This window comes from Symphodus melops (assembly GCF_947650265.1).
Source record: "Symphodus melops genome assembly, chromosome: 22".
Taxonomy (NCBI): domain Eukaryota; kingdom Metazoa; phylum Chordata; class Actinopteri; order Labriformes; family Labridae; genus Symphodus; species Symphodus melops.
Window position 1 is genome coordinate 1122097 of NC_136712.1, and position 15477 is coordinate 1137573.

The following is a 15477-nucleotide window of genomic DNA, read 5'->3' on the forward strand; positions in this document are numbered from 1 at the left end:
GGATGGGTTTGAACGCTCTCTCGCTGTGATTTATCGTTTCCTGTTTTCACGTCAATAACTCGTCTCAGAGTCAGAGAAACGCAGCAGCCAGTGTGTCCTCCTTCTAGCTTTAGGTTCTGGTCCGGAAGGGTCTGGATCTGATTGGACCAGAGAAGGGAGGCGGGGCTTTGAAGGACGTTTTGGACGCCCCTGGGTTTGCCAGATATGAGAGCAGTTATCAGGTGTGAAGTGTTTTGAATGTGTTCATGGGGTCTGAGCTGTATTGACCAATCACACGCGAGCAGGCTTTGGCGCTAGAATAAAAATGTTGTTTTAAAAAAAATAAATAAATTATGATTTCTTTTTTTTTTATTAGAAAACTCACTGAACACCAACTGACTCACAACACCGGTGTTACGGAGAAACAGGTCAATAACGCTGTTACACCAACTGTGACAGAGACTGATGGACCGTGTGTGTGTGTGTGTGTGTGTGTGTGTGTGTGTGTGTGTGTGTGTGTGTGTGTGTGTGTGTGTGTGTCTATTTTCAGTTCTTATTAAAGCGAGGAAACTACAGCTGAGGAATACATTTACATCTTCATCGTCTCCTCTGTATTCACTCGACTCCTCGTCTTCCTCTGCTGCAGCTGCTGCCTAATTGGTGTTTATATGAATAACTGTGTGTGTGTGTGGGTGTGTGTGTGTGTGTGTGTGTGTGTGTGTGTGGGTAGTATTCTAATAACGTGATAGAATAAAGACGCTGTGAAGGATGAAAGATGAACCTTTAAAACTTCACCTACATGTTAGCCTTTTAGCCTGTTAGCTGTGCAGAATCAGACGTTGTTAATTATGAATATGACCTGCTCACACCCCCCCCCCCCCCACACACACACACACACACACACACACACACACACACACACACACACACACAATGTGCTTTAAAAGCTAATCTATAATGAATGCTGCGTCTTTATGTGAGAAACATTTTAGTGTCGCACGTTTCTGAATGGCCTAATAATTAAAGTGTGTGTGTGTGTGTGTGTGTGTGTGTGTGTGTGTTAAAAGATTGAAACATAAATGATTCAGAGTCAGAGAGCGACGTTCACACACACACACACACACACACACACACACACACACACACACACACACATAATGGACTGTTTGTCACAACGGTTTACTTTCAGTTGAACTCTAAAACATTTTATAAACAGTATAGAAAATGTGTTTGTGTGTGTGTGTGTGTGTGTGTGTGTGTGTGTGTGTGTGTGTGTGTGTGTGTGTGTGTGCTGCAGAGGAGCGAGAAACTCTCTCACTCTCACACACACCAAAGGAAAAAAAAAAAAAAACCTCTTTGTGGTCTGAGTGAGGAAGAAGCAGCTGCAGATCTCTGGCTCCTCCGTGTGGTCGCTCACTGAACTGCAGCCTCATCCAGAAAAAAGAAGAAAAAAAAAACGCTGAGTCAGCTGCAGATTTCTGCTGCTTGTGTAAAAAAGTTTAAATCTCTCTCTCTCTCTCTCTCTCTCTCTCTCTCGCTCAGATATGGCGACATGGTCCCAAAGACCATCATGGGGAAGATCTTCGGCTCGGTGTGCTCTCTGAGCGGCGTGCTCGTCATCGCCCTGCCCGTCCCCGTCATCGTCTCCAACTTCAGCCGGATCTACCACCAGAGCCAGAGAGCGGAGAAGAGGCGAGCGCAGAAGGTGAACTGACGCTCACTGTGATGCACAGCGCTGAGGGATGGCAGGGGGCGTGTCCTAACACACAGCAGGTGTAAACACACGGAGGGGTTCACTGCGCAGAGGTGGAGTCAACAGTCGGACAAAGATGGAGGAGATCATTCTAACAGTTGTGTGTCGTACGCAATAAGTGCTTCACACAAAACATCAAAAGGATCCTGACGGAAGAAAGAAAATTAAAAAAAAATCTCAAATCCAAACTTAAAAATTTGTTCAAATAAAAATAATTCAAATTAAATTAATTGGAGTAGGAATATAAAAAGAGTTAAAAGTTAGCAGCAGTTAGCAGAGTGAGTCTTTAAGCTGGATCTAAAAGAGCTGAGAGTTTGTTCCAGATCTACGGCGCATAGAAGCTGAACGCTGCTTCTTTCTCCGTGCTTGGTTCTGACTCTGGGGACAGGAAGCGGACCACCTGAGCGGTCTGGACGGGTCGTGGTTAATCAGGAGGGTCACTCGTGTGTGTTTTGGATCCTAAAACCTTAAAGTGCTTTAAAAACCAGCAACAGGATTTTAAAATCTAACAAAAGGAAAAAATAGAAGAAGAAACCCTCGCTCCTCTCCGACTCCTCCATCCTCATCCAAATTCTTTTTTTTTTTTTTTGTAAGACACATAACTGATAGAATCAGTCGCAGTGTTTGTTCCAGTTAACACACACACACACACACACACACACACACACACACACACACACACACACACACTCTCTCAGTCACACGGCTCATGTTTTCAGATGCAGCAGCGCCACCCACTGGACAGCTGTTGTAAAAGTACCACAAGGTTGTTTTTTTTATAAATCAAGATGGCGGACAGAAGTATGATTTGACCTGAGTGTGTTTAAATGAGATGAGTTTTTTGTTAACACACACACACACACACACACACACACACACACACACGCAGAGTCTACGGGCTAAACGCTGTGTGTTTGTTCACAAACAGAAAATCCAGCTTGCTAGAATTGGCGCGGTGAAGAGCGGAGGGGCTAGCGCTTATTTGCAGTACAAACAGAGCCGGCTGCTGGTTGAGCTCGATGAGGAGGTAACCACGGAGACGCCGCAGGGCGGTGCTGCTGGATGTCTTTCAGTTTGCTGTGTTTTCTTTCTCTTTGCTGAGCTGACACAGAGTGCTGCTGCATGCTGGATGCTCTGAGGAAAAAAAAAAAAAAAAGTTTTCTTGTTTGCTGTTTTGATCCGTACAGGAAGTGTCTGTGGATGCATCTGTGATCCATGGTCATGGCGTTCTGTCCTTATCGTTCTTTCTTCAGCTCTGACTCCATCACCACCCCTCCTCTCAGCTTCTTCTTCTTCTTTTTCTTCTTCTTCTTCTTCGTCTTCTTCGTCTTCTTCTTCGTTTGTTCCTTCTGTGTTTCGGCTGCCGACTGACCTTCGGCCTGCGCTGTTCATGACATCATCACTGCGCGTCTCTAACACATCTACGTGTGTAGGGAATGAGATCGGCTGAGTAGCATGCGACTCAGCCAACCACGTGGCATGCAAAGGGGGCGGAGTCAATGTGACGAGGCCTGAGCTGTCCAGGAGCGGTCTGACACTTTAACACAAATGTGTGCAGAGGTCGAAAACAGACAAGTTGTTTTAGCTAGTTATGCTAACTGTTAGAGCTAGCTCCATGTCTGAGGAACGCAGGGTGAAGAAACCACTTCCTGTGATGTCAGACCGCCCCTCCGTCCGTCCCTCAGCCCGTGTGTCTGCGTCACATTCAGTCTGAACCCTGAGCAGGACCAGTACGGCGGCTCGGGTGAAATTAAACCCATGTGGAGGCAGTGATGAGAACGCTGACCTCTGATTGGACCGGTCAGAGACCCGTGGCGTCCTCACTGAGCCCAGGCAGCAGGGGATTGTGGGTAAAATTTGCACAGAGGAGACGGTCGTACAGCAGCGTGAAACGTTTGCCCTTTTTTTTCCTGAGTGCTGCCATGGACCTCCCCTCTTTGTGCCGTGCTTTTTGATTGGACGAGAGGTTTTGTCCAATGAGAGCTCACGCTGTCGTCATGTGGTCTGTGTTTGTATCCTAAAGGCATCCAAGGAAGCAGGACAGGCGCTGGTGTGTCAGGCCAACCCCAACTTTGATCTGCACCATCATCACCTCCTCAACTGTTTAGAGAAGACCACGGTGAGCTCACACACACACACACACACACACACACACACACACACACACACTGTGAACCATCCTCTGACATCACCTTCCCGCCTCAGAATCACGAGTTCGTGGACGAGAAGACGTACGAGTCGAGCTTCAGGGAGGTCACTCTGCTCAAGCAGATGTCTCGCTCCTCCTCCGCCTCCTCGTCTTCCTCGCCGCACGGCTTCAGCTCCTGCTGCAGCCGCAGGAAGAGGAAGACCTTCAGCGTCCCCAACTCCAACATGTCTGTGGGTCTGCACGCCAGCATCCAGGAGCTGAGCACCATCCAGATCAGAGAGAGACCGTTCAGCAACAGGTACCGGCTTGACTTCTCTGCTCCAGTTGTTTCATATCGGCTCCGTTTACTCGTCCTAAATGCAAAAAGATAAAAAGCTGGAGTTTGCATTTTTGTGTCGTGAATATTGATGAGCAGCTCAAAAAACCTGCGCTGTCCCTTTAAGGGTCTCACGGGTGTAGAAAAGGTTCTGACAGAAGGTGGAAGAATGAAAAGTCAAACCTTTCAGTGAGGTGTCTTTGTGAAAGTTTTAGGCTTCTGATGTGTTTGAGAAGGACACAGCTCAGTCCCACGGGACTGGTTTTTTATACCTGAAATCAGACAGCCAATCAGAGAGCAGGAACTCTCAAGGCTGTGGTTCAAAGGAAAATATGATGGCTTCATGTTTTTCTGTCAAAGACGACGTTTTGGAGAAGGAGACACTGAGGAGACTCTCCAACATTTACATAGACAGTAACTCTCCTATCCACACACACGCACACACACACACACACACACACACTGTATATAAACACACGGCCCCAGAGATCATGTGACAGAGTATTCCCATGTACAGTCACAGAGCAGGAATCCAGAAAATGTCCAGCTGTGGAGGCGGTGGAGGCTGTGGGAGGTCTGGGAACTTTCTCCTGAATCAGGACAGCTGGGACACAAAACCGTCTCCTGTTTCTGTCCGACTCCCACAAACACCGTCAAACTCTGACCTCGCTGCTGCTGTCTTGTCTCGGGTAATACATGCAAAGCTCGATGTGCGCTGTGGCTGACTGGTTTCTCGTCTTCGCTGGGATTAGCTGCAGGAATTCAGGGCCTGCTTCACCAAGAATGAATTTCAGCTGTTAACAGTTCCATCATCTGCTAAGTCTCCAGGTCTAATTCATAAAGCACACAGCTCTGATGATATTTGAAAAAAAAAGTGGACGTGCTCCGTGCAGTCTGCTCTTGTTAAGTGTCTGAATGTGGAGAGAAACTAAACGCACTTTCACTCTGCACGGAAGGATTTTGAGCCGGGATTAGAAACTTTTTGCACTTAATTGAAGAAGTGGGGAGGAGTGCTTCGGTGTTTTCTTGACCACAGGAAAGTTTGAGCATCACTTCTCTGAAAAATCTGCGGCGCAGTTACCACCAACTCGCCGCAGGCTGCGCTTGGCGGTTTATGAATGAGACATTTTTTACAATAAAGCTGACTCACATAGAAACTTTCAAATCATTATACAGCATACAGCGCCGATGCACATAAATGCTGTTCAGTCCGCAGCGCAGTTAGGGAGCGTTTAACCCTTTGTTTGTCTTTGTGAATCAGACGCTGTCTTCTTTAGGCCGTCAGTCCGCTCTCTTTATAACATGTTGTTTTACTTCTGCCTACTGTTTCCTCTCCCTCCCTCTTTAGTCGCTCAAGTCGCTCCAGCCTCAACGCTAAAATGGAGGAGACAGTTCCTCTGAACTGTGACGGGTCTTACATAACCACCGCCTCAATCAGCATGCCGACCCCGCCCAGGAGCACGCAAGATGGGGACAACTCAGCCAGCTCCACCAACTACTCGCAGGCTAACATCGTCCGTGTGTCTGCACTCTAAAAAAGCCAGCTCCATCAGGGACACACGGCCCGCCCGGGAGGACAACAGAAGGGTCAGGCATCAGGGGTCAACGACCTCGCAGCACATCAGACTCAGTGGACAAAGAGTCGTGGTGGAAACGACGGGTTAGCTTGTTTCTTTTTTAACCTCCGTCAGAGCAGACGGTTCTTAAACTGAGCGAACTTCGATCCGGGTTTAAAGAGGATTTTTATTCCAGCATCAAACACCTGAGAGCAGGATACAGTAGCACACGACTGGTCACATGATCAGTGACTTTTTTTTTTCATTCTTCTATGTCTTCAAAATCGATGTCTTCAAATGTAAAAGTAGTTTATGCTCGTGTAGATTTTGTTTTTTTTCCTGTGTGCAGCTAAAAAGGAAACGTGCGACATTTTGGAGCCTCACTGTTTTCACCATCGGCTACATGAGAAACTTCTAGCACAAAGTACACGCTGTGTCAGATTACGTTAGCCTAGCTTAGCACAAAGACTGGACTAGCTTGTTCCCATCAACCTTCAAAGACTTAAACCACGGTGGTTACCAATCATTGCCGAGGCCAACAATCCAAAATCCCAAACATGAACAGCATCCTGTGATTCAGTCTGACTCACTTCTGATGGTTTCTAAAGATTTGAACGACCTTTAACCTCTTTCGTTGGCGAGGCTCTGTCACACAGGGTTTACGATTAAAAGCATGACGCTGAAAGATTCAAACACGGTGCGTCCAAAAGTTTCCAAAATTGTGACAAGCTAAGCTCCAGATAACCGTGGATTCGTGGGCTTACTTTCTCATGCATTCAAAATGATGATAAGCTAAATGTGACTATTTTAAACCCGTTATTTATCGTTATTGAGGAGTTTTTTTTTTATTAGAGGATTTAACGTTTTATATTTTTGATATTTATTTTTACTTTCCGTTAATTTCTCGATGCATTTATTGCTTCTTCTTCCTTTTTTCTTTTTCTCTTTTTTGTGGTTTATTGATTTAATTCAATATAATTTATTATTCCTGTATTTGTATCTTGTCCTATTTATTCGATGAATTTGTTTGTTTTAATTCGGCATCAGTTTGTATTTGTGAGTCACAGAATAAAACAAGCCATGTAAAGGTCATTCAGAGACCCGGGTACGTAAGTCTAACAGCTCTAGATCTATGTGACAGATCCTCAAAATGACGAATTGTTCCTTTAATCTGCTGCTTTTTTTGTAGATGAAGCTGTTGTGTTGATGTTTTTTCTTTGTTTGTTTTTTTCATAGAAGAAGAAGATGAGCCCATTGAGCATGCTCAGTATCTGCGTGAGTGCTTGTGTCTGCGTGCATGGATCGTGTGTGTGTGTGTGTGTGTGTCGGGACATTCCTCTGCATGTGGATCTGATTTGAATGCAGATCGGTTGTCATGGAAACCGAACGGTCCTGAATCTGTAAATATTCGTTGTTTTTTTTGGAGGGGGGTTTTTACCGGATCTTTACGTCAGAGCTCCCACACTGATACGTAAATGAACTCACCTGGATCGTCATGGAAACGCTGATGTCAGTTTGTAAAGAAAAAGAGTTCCTGCCTCGGACGCTGGTGGTCGTGTTCTGTCGTGTTCCAGATTTATATGACGCACACGTTGCCTCCTAACGTTGTTTTATTGTCACGATGTGTCAGCGGAGTTAAAGAACTGTGTCCGGAAGATTTATGACCAGGAGAGTCGATCTGTTTGGGGGAGATTTATAATCCAATACTTGACCGTTTATTGATTTTAAAGGTCACATATTATTCCAAATCCATTTAACCGTGTTCCTCTAACTCTAACGTGTCTCTAGTCTGTCTACAAACCCCCCGATGATGAGAAAAGTCCAAGTGTGTGCTCAAACAGGCTGTTTGGAGATGTTCCCTTCATGACATCACAAAGGGCAGTAGCCCCTCCCCTTCATGACATCACAAAGGGCAGAAGCCCCTCCCCCAGGTGGGTGACACTCCCACAGCTAGGTGTTTGTTCTGCCCTCTGAGTCTGCCTTCTCACCGTAAACAATAGGACATGGAGCCAGAAAGCAGCGAGTACACCCGAGCCCTTCCAGAGAGGGGGCGTGGTCAGACACAGCTCATTTACATATTTAAAGCAACAGACACAAAAACAGCCTGTTCTGAGCAGGGCTGAAATAGAGGGGTTTATAGACATGATCAAATACAGGATCAGAGTGGATTTACAACAACACACTTCACGAGACACTCCTCACCTGTCCTCACTTTTTCTCACCTGTCCTCGTCTTTCTTGCCCTCCTGTTCTCACCTGTCCTCCTCTCCGTGCCTCACGTGTCTCTTACCTGTCCTGTCTTCGCCTGAGCTCACCTGTACTTTAATGTTCTACAAATCTGAGGTGGACTTTTAAAAAGGGTTTATTCTGGATTTACCTGGAGGACATTTGAACTCCACAGCTGGATTAAAGAGCACATCACGATCTTTTCTTCTTTAATGCTGAACTCCGCACTGATGCAGAAATAATCTAGAACATTACACACTGATCTTATCTTTAAAGATTAACTGGATAAAAGACTTTTAAAAAAAAAAAAAAAAAGCTGACTGGAGCAAAAATGCAAATGTCCCACCCTGCTTACAGCCCCTGAATCATCCATCACTGCGTACTTTAATGTGACATTATTATGCAATGCTGTGGGTTTATTATCTGTTTATTTGATAACAATTCATAAAACTCAGAGTTTATGGACGACAGGAAAATGATAAAACATATTTTTGCAGATCATGTTCTTTGGTTGTAAATGAAAGAGTGTTATTATTCTTCTTAGTGTTGCTTGTGAACATGTGCTGTAACCGTTGCTTATGGTTCATTTTAATTAGAGGACGTAGTGTTTTATGTCGACATTCACATGATATTTTTCTAAAGATAAAACGTGCATGAGTTTGGACCAGCTGACATGTTGAAGAGAATTATTTAACTGGTCTGAGGATTATAATTATGACTTTTTAAATTGATGAAAAATGAATTATTGAGAATAATAAGAAAAGAGAAGCGTCTAGTGTCTGAGTAAATAAAACATTGTCTCATTAAAACTGATCTAACTGGGTCTTATTTTAGCATTTCATTTAACCTTCATATTCACATTTTTTTGTTACATTGAAATACATTAATTATACGTCATTATGTTACGTTATGTAAAGTTGCATTGTGTTACGTTACCTTAAATTACGTTACGTTATGTTGCATTACATCATGTATTGTTGCATTACAATTTTTTTACGTAAAGTTGTTTTACATTACATTATGTTACATTACGCTATAACATGTTTTGTTGCGCGTTATCATTACGATAGATTTTTCTGTTTACTAAAACTACATTAATTAATTTAAGTTTTGGAAGAATTTAAATTTAAAATAAATTTAAAATTTGCAGTTTAGTTTTTATTACGCCGTGACATTTTCATGTTACGTTGTTTTAGTTACGTGGCCTTGTGTTTCACGTACGCTACGTGGCGTTTCACTCCTTGCTGTTACAAGAAGTTGCGTTTGGTTTCATCATGTGATGTTAACAGCCGGGACGGAGCGGCGTTACGCGTCACTACGATGCGGTTCGTAGCGCTACGTGATGTTTCGTTTTGTTACGTGAGGTAACGTGACGTAGGTTGTTGCAGTATACATTTTGCAACGTTACACACCGTTTCCTTATGTTGTTTTATTACGTTTTGTTACGTGACTTGACGCGTTATGTTTCGTCACTCTACGTAACGTTACGTTTCCTTACTTTGTATTATGTACGTTTCATTTTGTTACGTAACCCTACGTTACTTTACATTTTCTCTGACATGTTGTGCCGTTTTTGATTTTTAACATGCACATTTTAAAAATATTATATATGTTTTATTATTTCTGTGATCGTGTTTCCTCTTCGTCTCTTGTTTCTGTGTGTCACTCTGACAGTAAAAAATGATCTATTAATACTCTGTACGCTGGTGGAGGTTAAATTTCATCCTGCTGGACGTTAAGAGCTTTACACCCTGAACAGCTGTGTGTGTGTGTGTGTGTGTGTGTGTGTGTGTGTGTGTGTGTGTATTTCTGTCTGCAGCTCTCGATGAAACGCTCAACAAACAAGCTCAGCATGAGTCTGGCAGTCTGATCGTTCTGTCACAGCTGAATATGAAAATCAGAGTTTAATATTGAGATCAGACTTCAGAAAACTGTTTAAAGTTCACTGACGAGCTGCCATCACTCCCCGGTTTGGTTTTACACCGATATGAAAGAGACAGAAATATATATTTTTTAATTGTTTAGAGTCTCAAATGAGCTAAAAAATGTCACTAAATTGTAATACACAAGAAAAAAAACAACTAAATATATAGAAAATAAGAAACACGTGCGTGTGGAGAGAAGACGTTTTCAGGATGGCCCTCCATTATCTGCCTTCACTGTCTTGATTCATTTTCATTCTCAGACCGATAATTAGTCTTTGTGAATTTCACTGACAAACAGAATAACGCTTGAGAGTGAGTGCTGTCAGATGGGGCCCCGTTAGGGAGGTATCCGACTGTCATTGCAAAATTTGCACGTTTTGAGACACTGCTGTGTGAACTAGCGTATCTAACCGAGGACTTGCTGGCCAACAGTAAGGTGTGTGTGTGTGTGTGTGTGTGTGTGTGTGTGTGTCGGTAAACCTGCAGACGCTGTAAAAAGTGAATCCCACGTCGACACTTTGCTCTGCAGACAGCTAAATATATTTCATGTTTTATTCCAGTGAGAAGTGATCAAACGCTACAACGACTGAAACAAGTGTTAAATATCAAACTCATGCACATTCCCTCTAATCTAATCAACACTCTGATGAACACAGCGATGGATCCCCAGTGACACAACAACAACAACAACAACAAGCACACAAACGTCCGAGACAGACTCCAAACTGCTTGATAAATAATTTTGTAAAGTTTTTTGTAAAGTTTTTGTAAAGTGTTTGTAAGTTTTGTCTCTGCAGGACGTCTTCGTGCTCAGATCAGGATTCTTCCTCTCTGATCCTCCTGAACCGTCTTCTTTAAATCTGTCGCCGAAAAACTCAGAACAACTCGAGCAAAGAATTTCCATTTGAGCAGGTGACGCGTGTTTGCAGTTCACCCTTTTCTCCGCCTCGTCATTGTACTCGACTCTGAAACCGAAAAGAGCCCACAACATTGATTTGACAGACGGAGGCGTTTCCTCATCCTGCAGCCACAGCTCGCTGCTCGCCACACATGGCGATTATCAGGATTATTTTTGATGCCTTCATTCAGAGATAGGATGGAGTCGACATGCGGGGAAGAAGCCACGGCTTCCCGACAGTTTGTCATCTGTGCTGCTCGTCTGTTGTCTTCAGCTCGCCGCTCCTCCGTGGTCACGACAGTCTCTCCATCTCAAAATGCAGCTCCGACCCGCTGCTGTGTGTGTTGCAGTTTGTGTTGTTGTGTGCGCCGTTACACACTTTGTTTGTGCGGTTACACGCCGCGGCTTCACCCGAGGCTCCGTGCGTCACTGTGAGGGGGGCGGAGTCTTCCTGAGGAGGCGGGGCTGTCGTGGCGTCGGGCTCTGGGGCCTTCCGTCCGTAATAAAGCGCCCAGAGCAGCGTGAGCGTGAGCGCCATGGCGAGGATCTGAGCCACACCGATGGACACGCCCAGGAAACGCAACACCTGCAGCTGCTTCGTCCCCCGAATGAAACTGTAGATCTTTGGACCACAGCCCTGAAACACACACACACACACACACACACACACACACACACACACACACACACAAAATTTAAAGTTAGAAAAAATATTTAAAATGTTCACGTGTCTTCGACTTTCACGTTGTTTTCTTTGAAAGCTTCTTTTTTTGAAACGTCTTCGTGAAACGTCTTCGTGAAACGTCTTCGTGAAACGTCGTGGCCGTGTCTCACCTCTTGGTGCAGGTCGCTGAGGTCATGAAGGTGGGCGTGGCGAGCACATCCTGGATACTGATTGGAGCAGCAGGAGTCGGGAGGAAACTCCATCTCTGTCATCTCCAGCCAATCAGTGAAGTAGATCACCCCGCAGCATTTAAACTGAAACACACACACACACACACACACACACCTGTCAGCACATGCAATCTGTGTGTGTGTGTGTGTGTGTGTGTGTGTGTGTGTGTGTGCGTGTTCATGGGCGTGGGCTGACCTCTGTCTGGAAGCTGTTCCAGGTATGTGTGAGCCACTGGTAACGCTGCAGGCCGAAGTTGGGCATCCGAGACTTCAGACTGATCATATCAGAGCGCTGAACGGGGTGCTGAATACACACACACACACACACACACACACACACACACACACACACACACACACACACACACACACACACACACACACACACACACACACACACAGTTTAACACTCACACGCTGCTTTGAACAGAGTCCGTGAGTCAGTTTATATTCTAATGTGGCCTCCCATCCAAGCCCCGCCCCCTCCCTCAGCCCCGCCCCCTCCCCCATGTATCCTGTGATAATGATCATCAGGTGTGTCAGTTCTCTGATCTGCTGATAACATTCCCACTGACTACAATACCCACAACCCCCTGCAGGCAGACACACAGACGGACAGGTGAGATAGTGGTTATCAGCCTGCAGGTAAACACACACACACACACACACACACACACACACACACACACACAGCAGCTGTGATGTGTTTGTGAAGCTGCGTGGTCACAATAGTTGTTTTGTAGTCTTTGTGTGTTTATCTCCATCCTTCGGGTCGGGTCGGGTCGTGGTGGCAGCTAGCGCTCGCTCTGGTCTGACCCGGGATCCTCCAAACTGAGGAGTCCAGGAGGATCCTGATCAGCAGCTTGAGCCACCTCAACGGGTCCTTTTGTTGGGAAGGAGCAGCAGCTCTACGGCTCTCTGTGTGTGTCTGTATAAATGCAGTGTGTGTGTGTGTGTGTGTGTGTGTGTGTGTGTGTGTGTGTGAACAGGTGTGTCTCACCTGCTCGTAGGTCCACACTGCACTCGCTAACTCCACACAGAAGATCAGCAGCAGGCTGCAGAAATACTGACAAACACACAAAGGGATTATTTAAAGTGCAGGAGGAGGTGGGCATCAGCTGTTTCATCGCCACGGCAACAAACTATATGTCAGTGTTTTTTTTGTGCAGACATTCATTAGTTTGAGTTTTCATTTTGTCTAAACTTTACAAGAACCTTGTAAAAAAAAAAAAAAAGTCCACGTTGCTTATGTGAAGGTGAAGTGATGACATCATACCCAGGAGAGCAGCAGCAGGTCACACCTGAGCGTGCCGCAGTACCCCACCATCGCCACGATGAAGAGGAGGCAGCAGACGGCGATGAAGACTGGGTGGACCGCCGGAGAGTACGTGAGCACGGCCGCCTCCTCCAACCTGACACACACACACACACACACAAACTCTTTATGAACTTTGTGACTCATGATGACATCACTGCCTACCCAGGCTGTGATTGGTCGGCTGTGTTGTCCAGGTGAAGTGATACCTCTCTCGTATAATAATTATTGATTTGATAGTTTTCCTTGTTGTCTCTTTGGTAATTAGTTTATCTGATCGATTGTGCATTTCTATAACTCAATAAAGTTTTTTTATAAGTTTAATTTAAATAATTATTTATTGTAGTCGCTCATTTTGTGTCGCTGAACTTTTTATTTCATCAGTAATAAAAGTCTGAGTGTTACCTGTTCTCTGAGACTCACCTGGTGTGGGCTGTCAGGGTCAGCACGGTATTCAGGGAGTCTCTGATCCACGCTGCCACGCCTAACACACACACTGACATCAGCTACACACACACACACACACACACACACACACACACACACACACACACACACACACACACACACAAACAGGGATCAGTTTCTGCTGCCTACAAATAACATCTCAGAATGTCAAACACGCTCACACACACACACACACACGTTGGCCTACTTTCACTGCGGCTCTGAACTCTGTTACTGTAAACGTGTGTGTGTGTGTGTGTGTGTGTGTGTGTGTGTGTGTGTGTGTGTCTTTGCTGCAGTTCGTCACTTGTCCCCCTTTAAAGCTTCCTCGTCTTGTATATAAACATCTGAGCCGATATCATGAAACTCTGCTTCACTGTTTATCTCCATGAACATTCTGCGTACGGCGCGACGAGGATACTTCACATGGCGTGCATACAAACACTCTGTTTGTTACCATGGCAACAAAATGAAAAGTCCTTCACACAGAATGAATGAAGAGGAGGGAGGGAGGGAGGGAACCCCTCGCTCCCCTCCACCTCCTCCCTCTTCTAATTCTTTGCCAGCATATTTGTGAAAATGGAGATGTTCTGCAGGAGTGTGCTTGAGATTAAAAACAGTAAATTATCCAAATAAAAAGGGAAGCAACAGCTGCGACGCCTTTTTCGAGTCGACGTGACTGATGTTGGGTCAACAGTTCACTCGAAGATCCACTCGTGTTTTAAAGGTGATAAGACGGAAAGATCTAAAAGATCATTTTTGCTGACCTTACTTTGACTTAAAAACAGCTGTGCAGCTCGAAGTTTCCACCTTTTCTCTTTTCTCCAGTGTGATTATTAAGATATCAAACAAGATCTTAATATCTTAAAAACTCCAATACAGTTCATATGAAACAAAAACAATTTAACTTTATTTTGACTTCCATAGTTGATAAAGAGTCCTTCATCATGTTGATTTATTGGTCGTGTTTTTTCTTTACTCTAACAGTTCTGACTTAGAAATAAACAAATCTACTAGATTTATTTCAGGATTCTTGAGGCCCCCCCTGGGGAGTCAGACCCACGTGTCCTCCTCTGCTACGCCCCTGTCCAGATCAATAACAGGTAGGCTAGATCGCCTATGTGTTTGAATAGCACAGTCAGTTGTGTGTTGTGTGAGTGTGTGTGTTTGTGTGCTGAGCGTCTCACCCAAAACAGCAGGTTGAGCGCGTACAGCAGACAGCGCAAACACCTCACCGCGTCCTCACGAGCCATCCCGACCGGAGCTCACCTGAGCCCGGGTCACCATGGCAACATGCTCACAGCAAACACACAGCCCGGAGCCCGGAGAGATTTCTGCGGAGATTAGCACTCATCTTCTTTTCTGAATCCGCGTCTGCTCCGTGCGTAAAGGCCGCATTCCGCTCCCTCTGACTCGGCTCAGCTCGGGTTTATCCGTCAGAGGGCTCCAGGAAAACTTTCACAACAGGTGTTTTCTTACTTTCCCTCGGCCCCGCCGGGATGATGGAGTGACATTTCCAAAGCAATCATCACTCAGTTAGCGAGACGCGCCGAAAATACGCACAGCCAGTAACTGTTTCACAAGACGTTTACACGAAGAGCTTACGGGTTTATTACGATTTTTTGGGATCCAAAAGTTAAATACAAGAACTCAAGAGAATAAAAACACAAAAACAAACTTTGTAAATATCCACCATGAAATGTACAATCCAATCCAACACGCTGACTTTCCTCCTCTTAGCAGAGCTACAGTCCGGACTGACTGCAGCTGAACCTCAGCCCAGAGCTGCCTGCAGGGGGGCGGTGCTGTCCGTTCCGGGCCGTCCTGACGCTTCTTCTTCTTCTTCTTCTTCCTCACTAATTAAATGCGCCCAGCAGCAGCCGCCTCCCCTCTTCCTCCCCCTTGACTCTCCTGGGGGAGGACAGAGGAATGTGTCTGCCTCCAGCCGCAGAGCCACGGGGTCAGCGGGCCAACAGGCTGAGAGTAATGTGTGGAGGAGGATGGAGATGCACACACACAC

At 45.3% G+C, this 15477-nt stretch overlaps 3 protein-coding genes across 3 annotated transcripts in view; 1 reads left to right on the forward strand and 2 right to left on the reverse strand.

The window, feature by feature from the left end:
• Nucleotides 1–6851, forward strand: part of kcnd2 (potassium voltage-gated channel, Shal-related subfamily, member 2) — a 58709-nt gene extending 51858 nt beyond the window's left edge. The window contains exons 3-6 of the mRNA XM_079334770.1: nt 1522–1684; nt 3756–3851; nt 3938–4179; nt 5546–6851. Coding sequence (XP_079190896.1) covers nt 1522–1684; nt 3756–3851; nt 3938–4179; nt 5546–5732 — 688 coding nt within the window. The 3' untranslated portion in view covers nt 5733–6851. The remainder of the gene's footprint in view (nt 1–1521; nt 1685–3755; nt 3852–3937; nt 4180–5545) is intronic.
• Nucleotides 1–15477, reverse strand: part of sco2 (synthesis of cytochrome C oxidase 2) — a 181606-nt gene that overhangs the window by 113567 nt on the left and 52562 nt on the right. The gene's annotated exons all lie outside the window — the stretch shown is intronic.
• Nucleotides 10438–15268, reverse strand: tspan12 (tetraspanin 12). Its single transcript, XM_079334970.1, has 7 exons — nt 14645–15268; nt 13434–13516; nt 12972–13107; nt 12696–12761; nt 11892–11999; nt 11636–11779; nt 10438–11438 (listed from the first exon to the last, which is right to left on the reverse strand). The coding sequence occupies exons 1-7, from the start codon at nt 14708–14710 to the stop codon at nt 11094–11096; spliced, it is 948 nt and encodes a 315-aa protein (XP_079191096.1). The 5' UTR covers nt 14711–15268; the 3' UTR covers nt 10438–11093.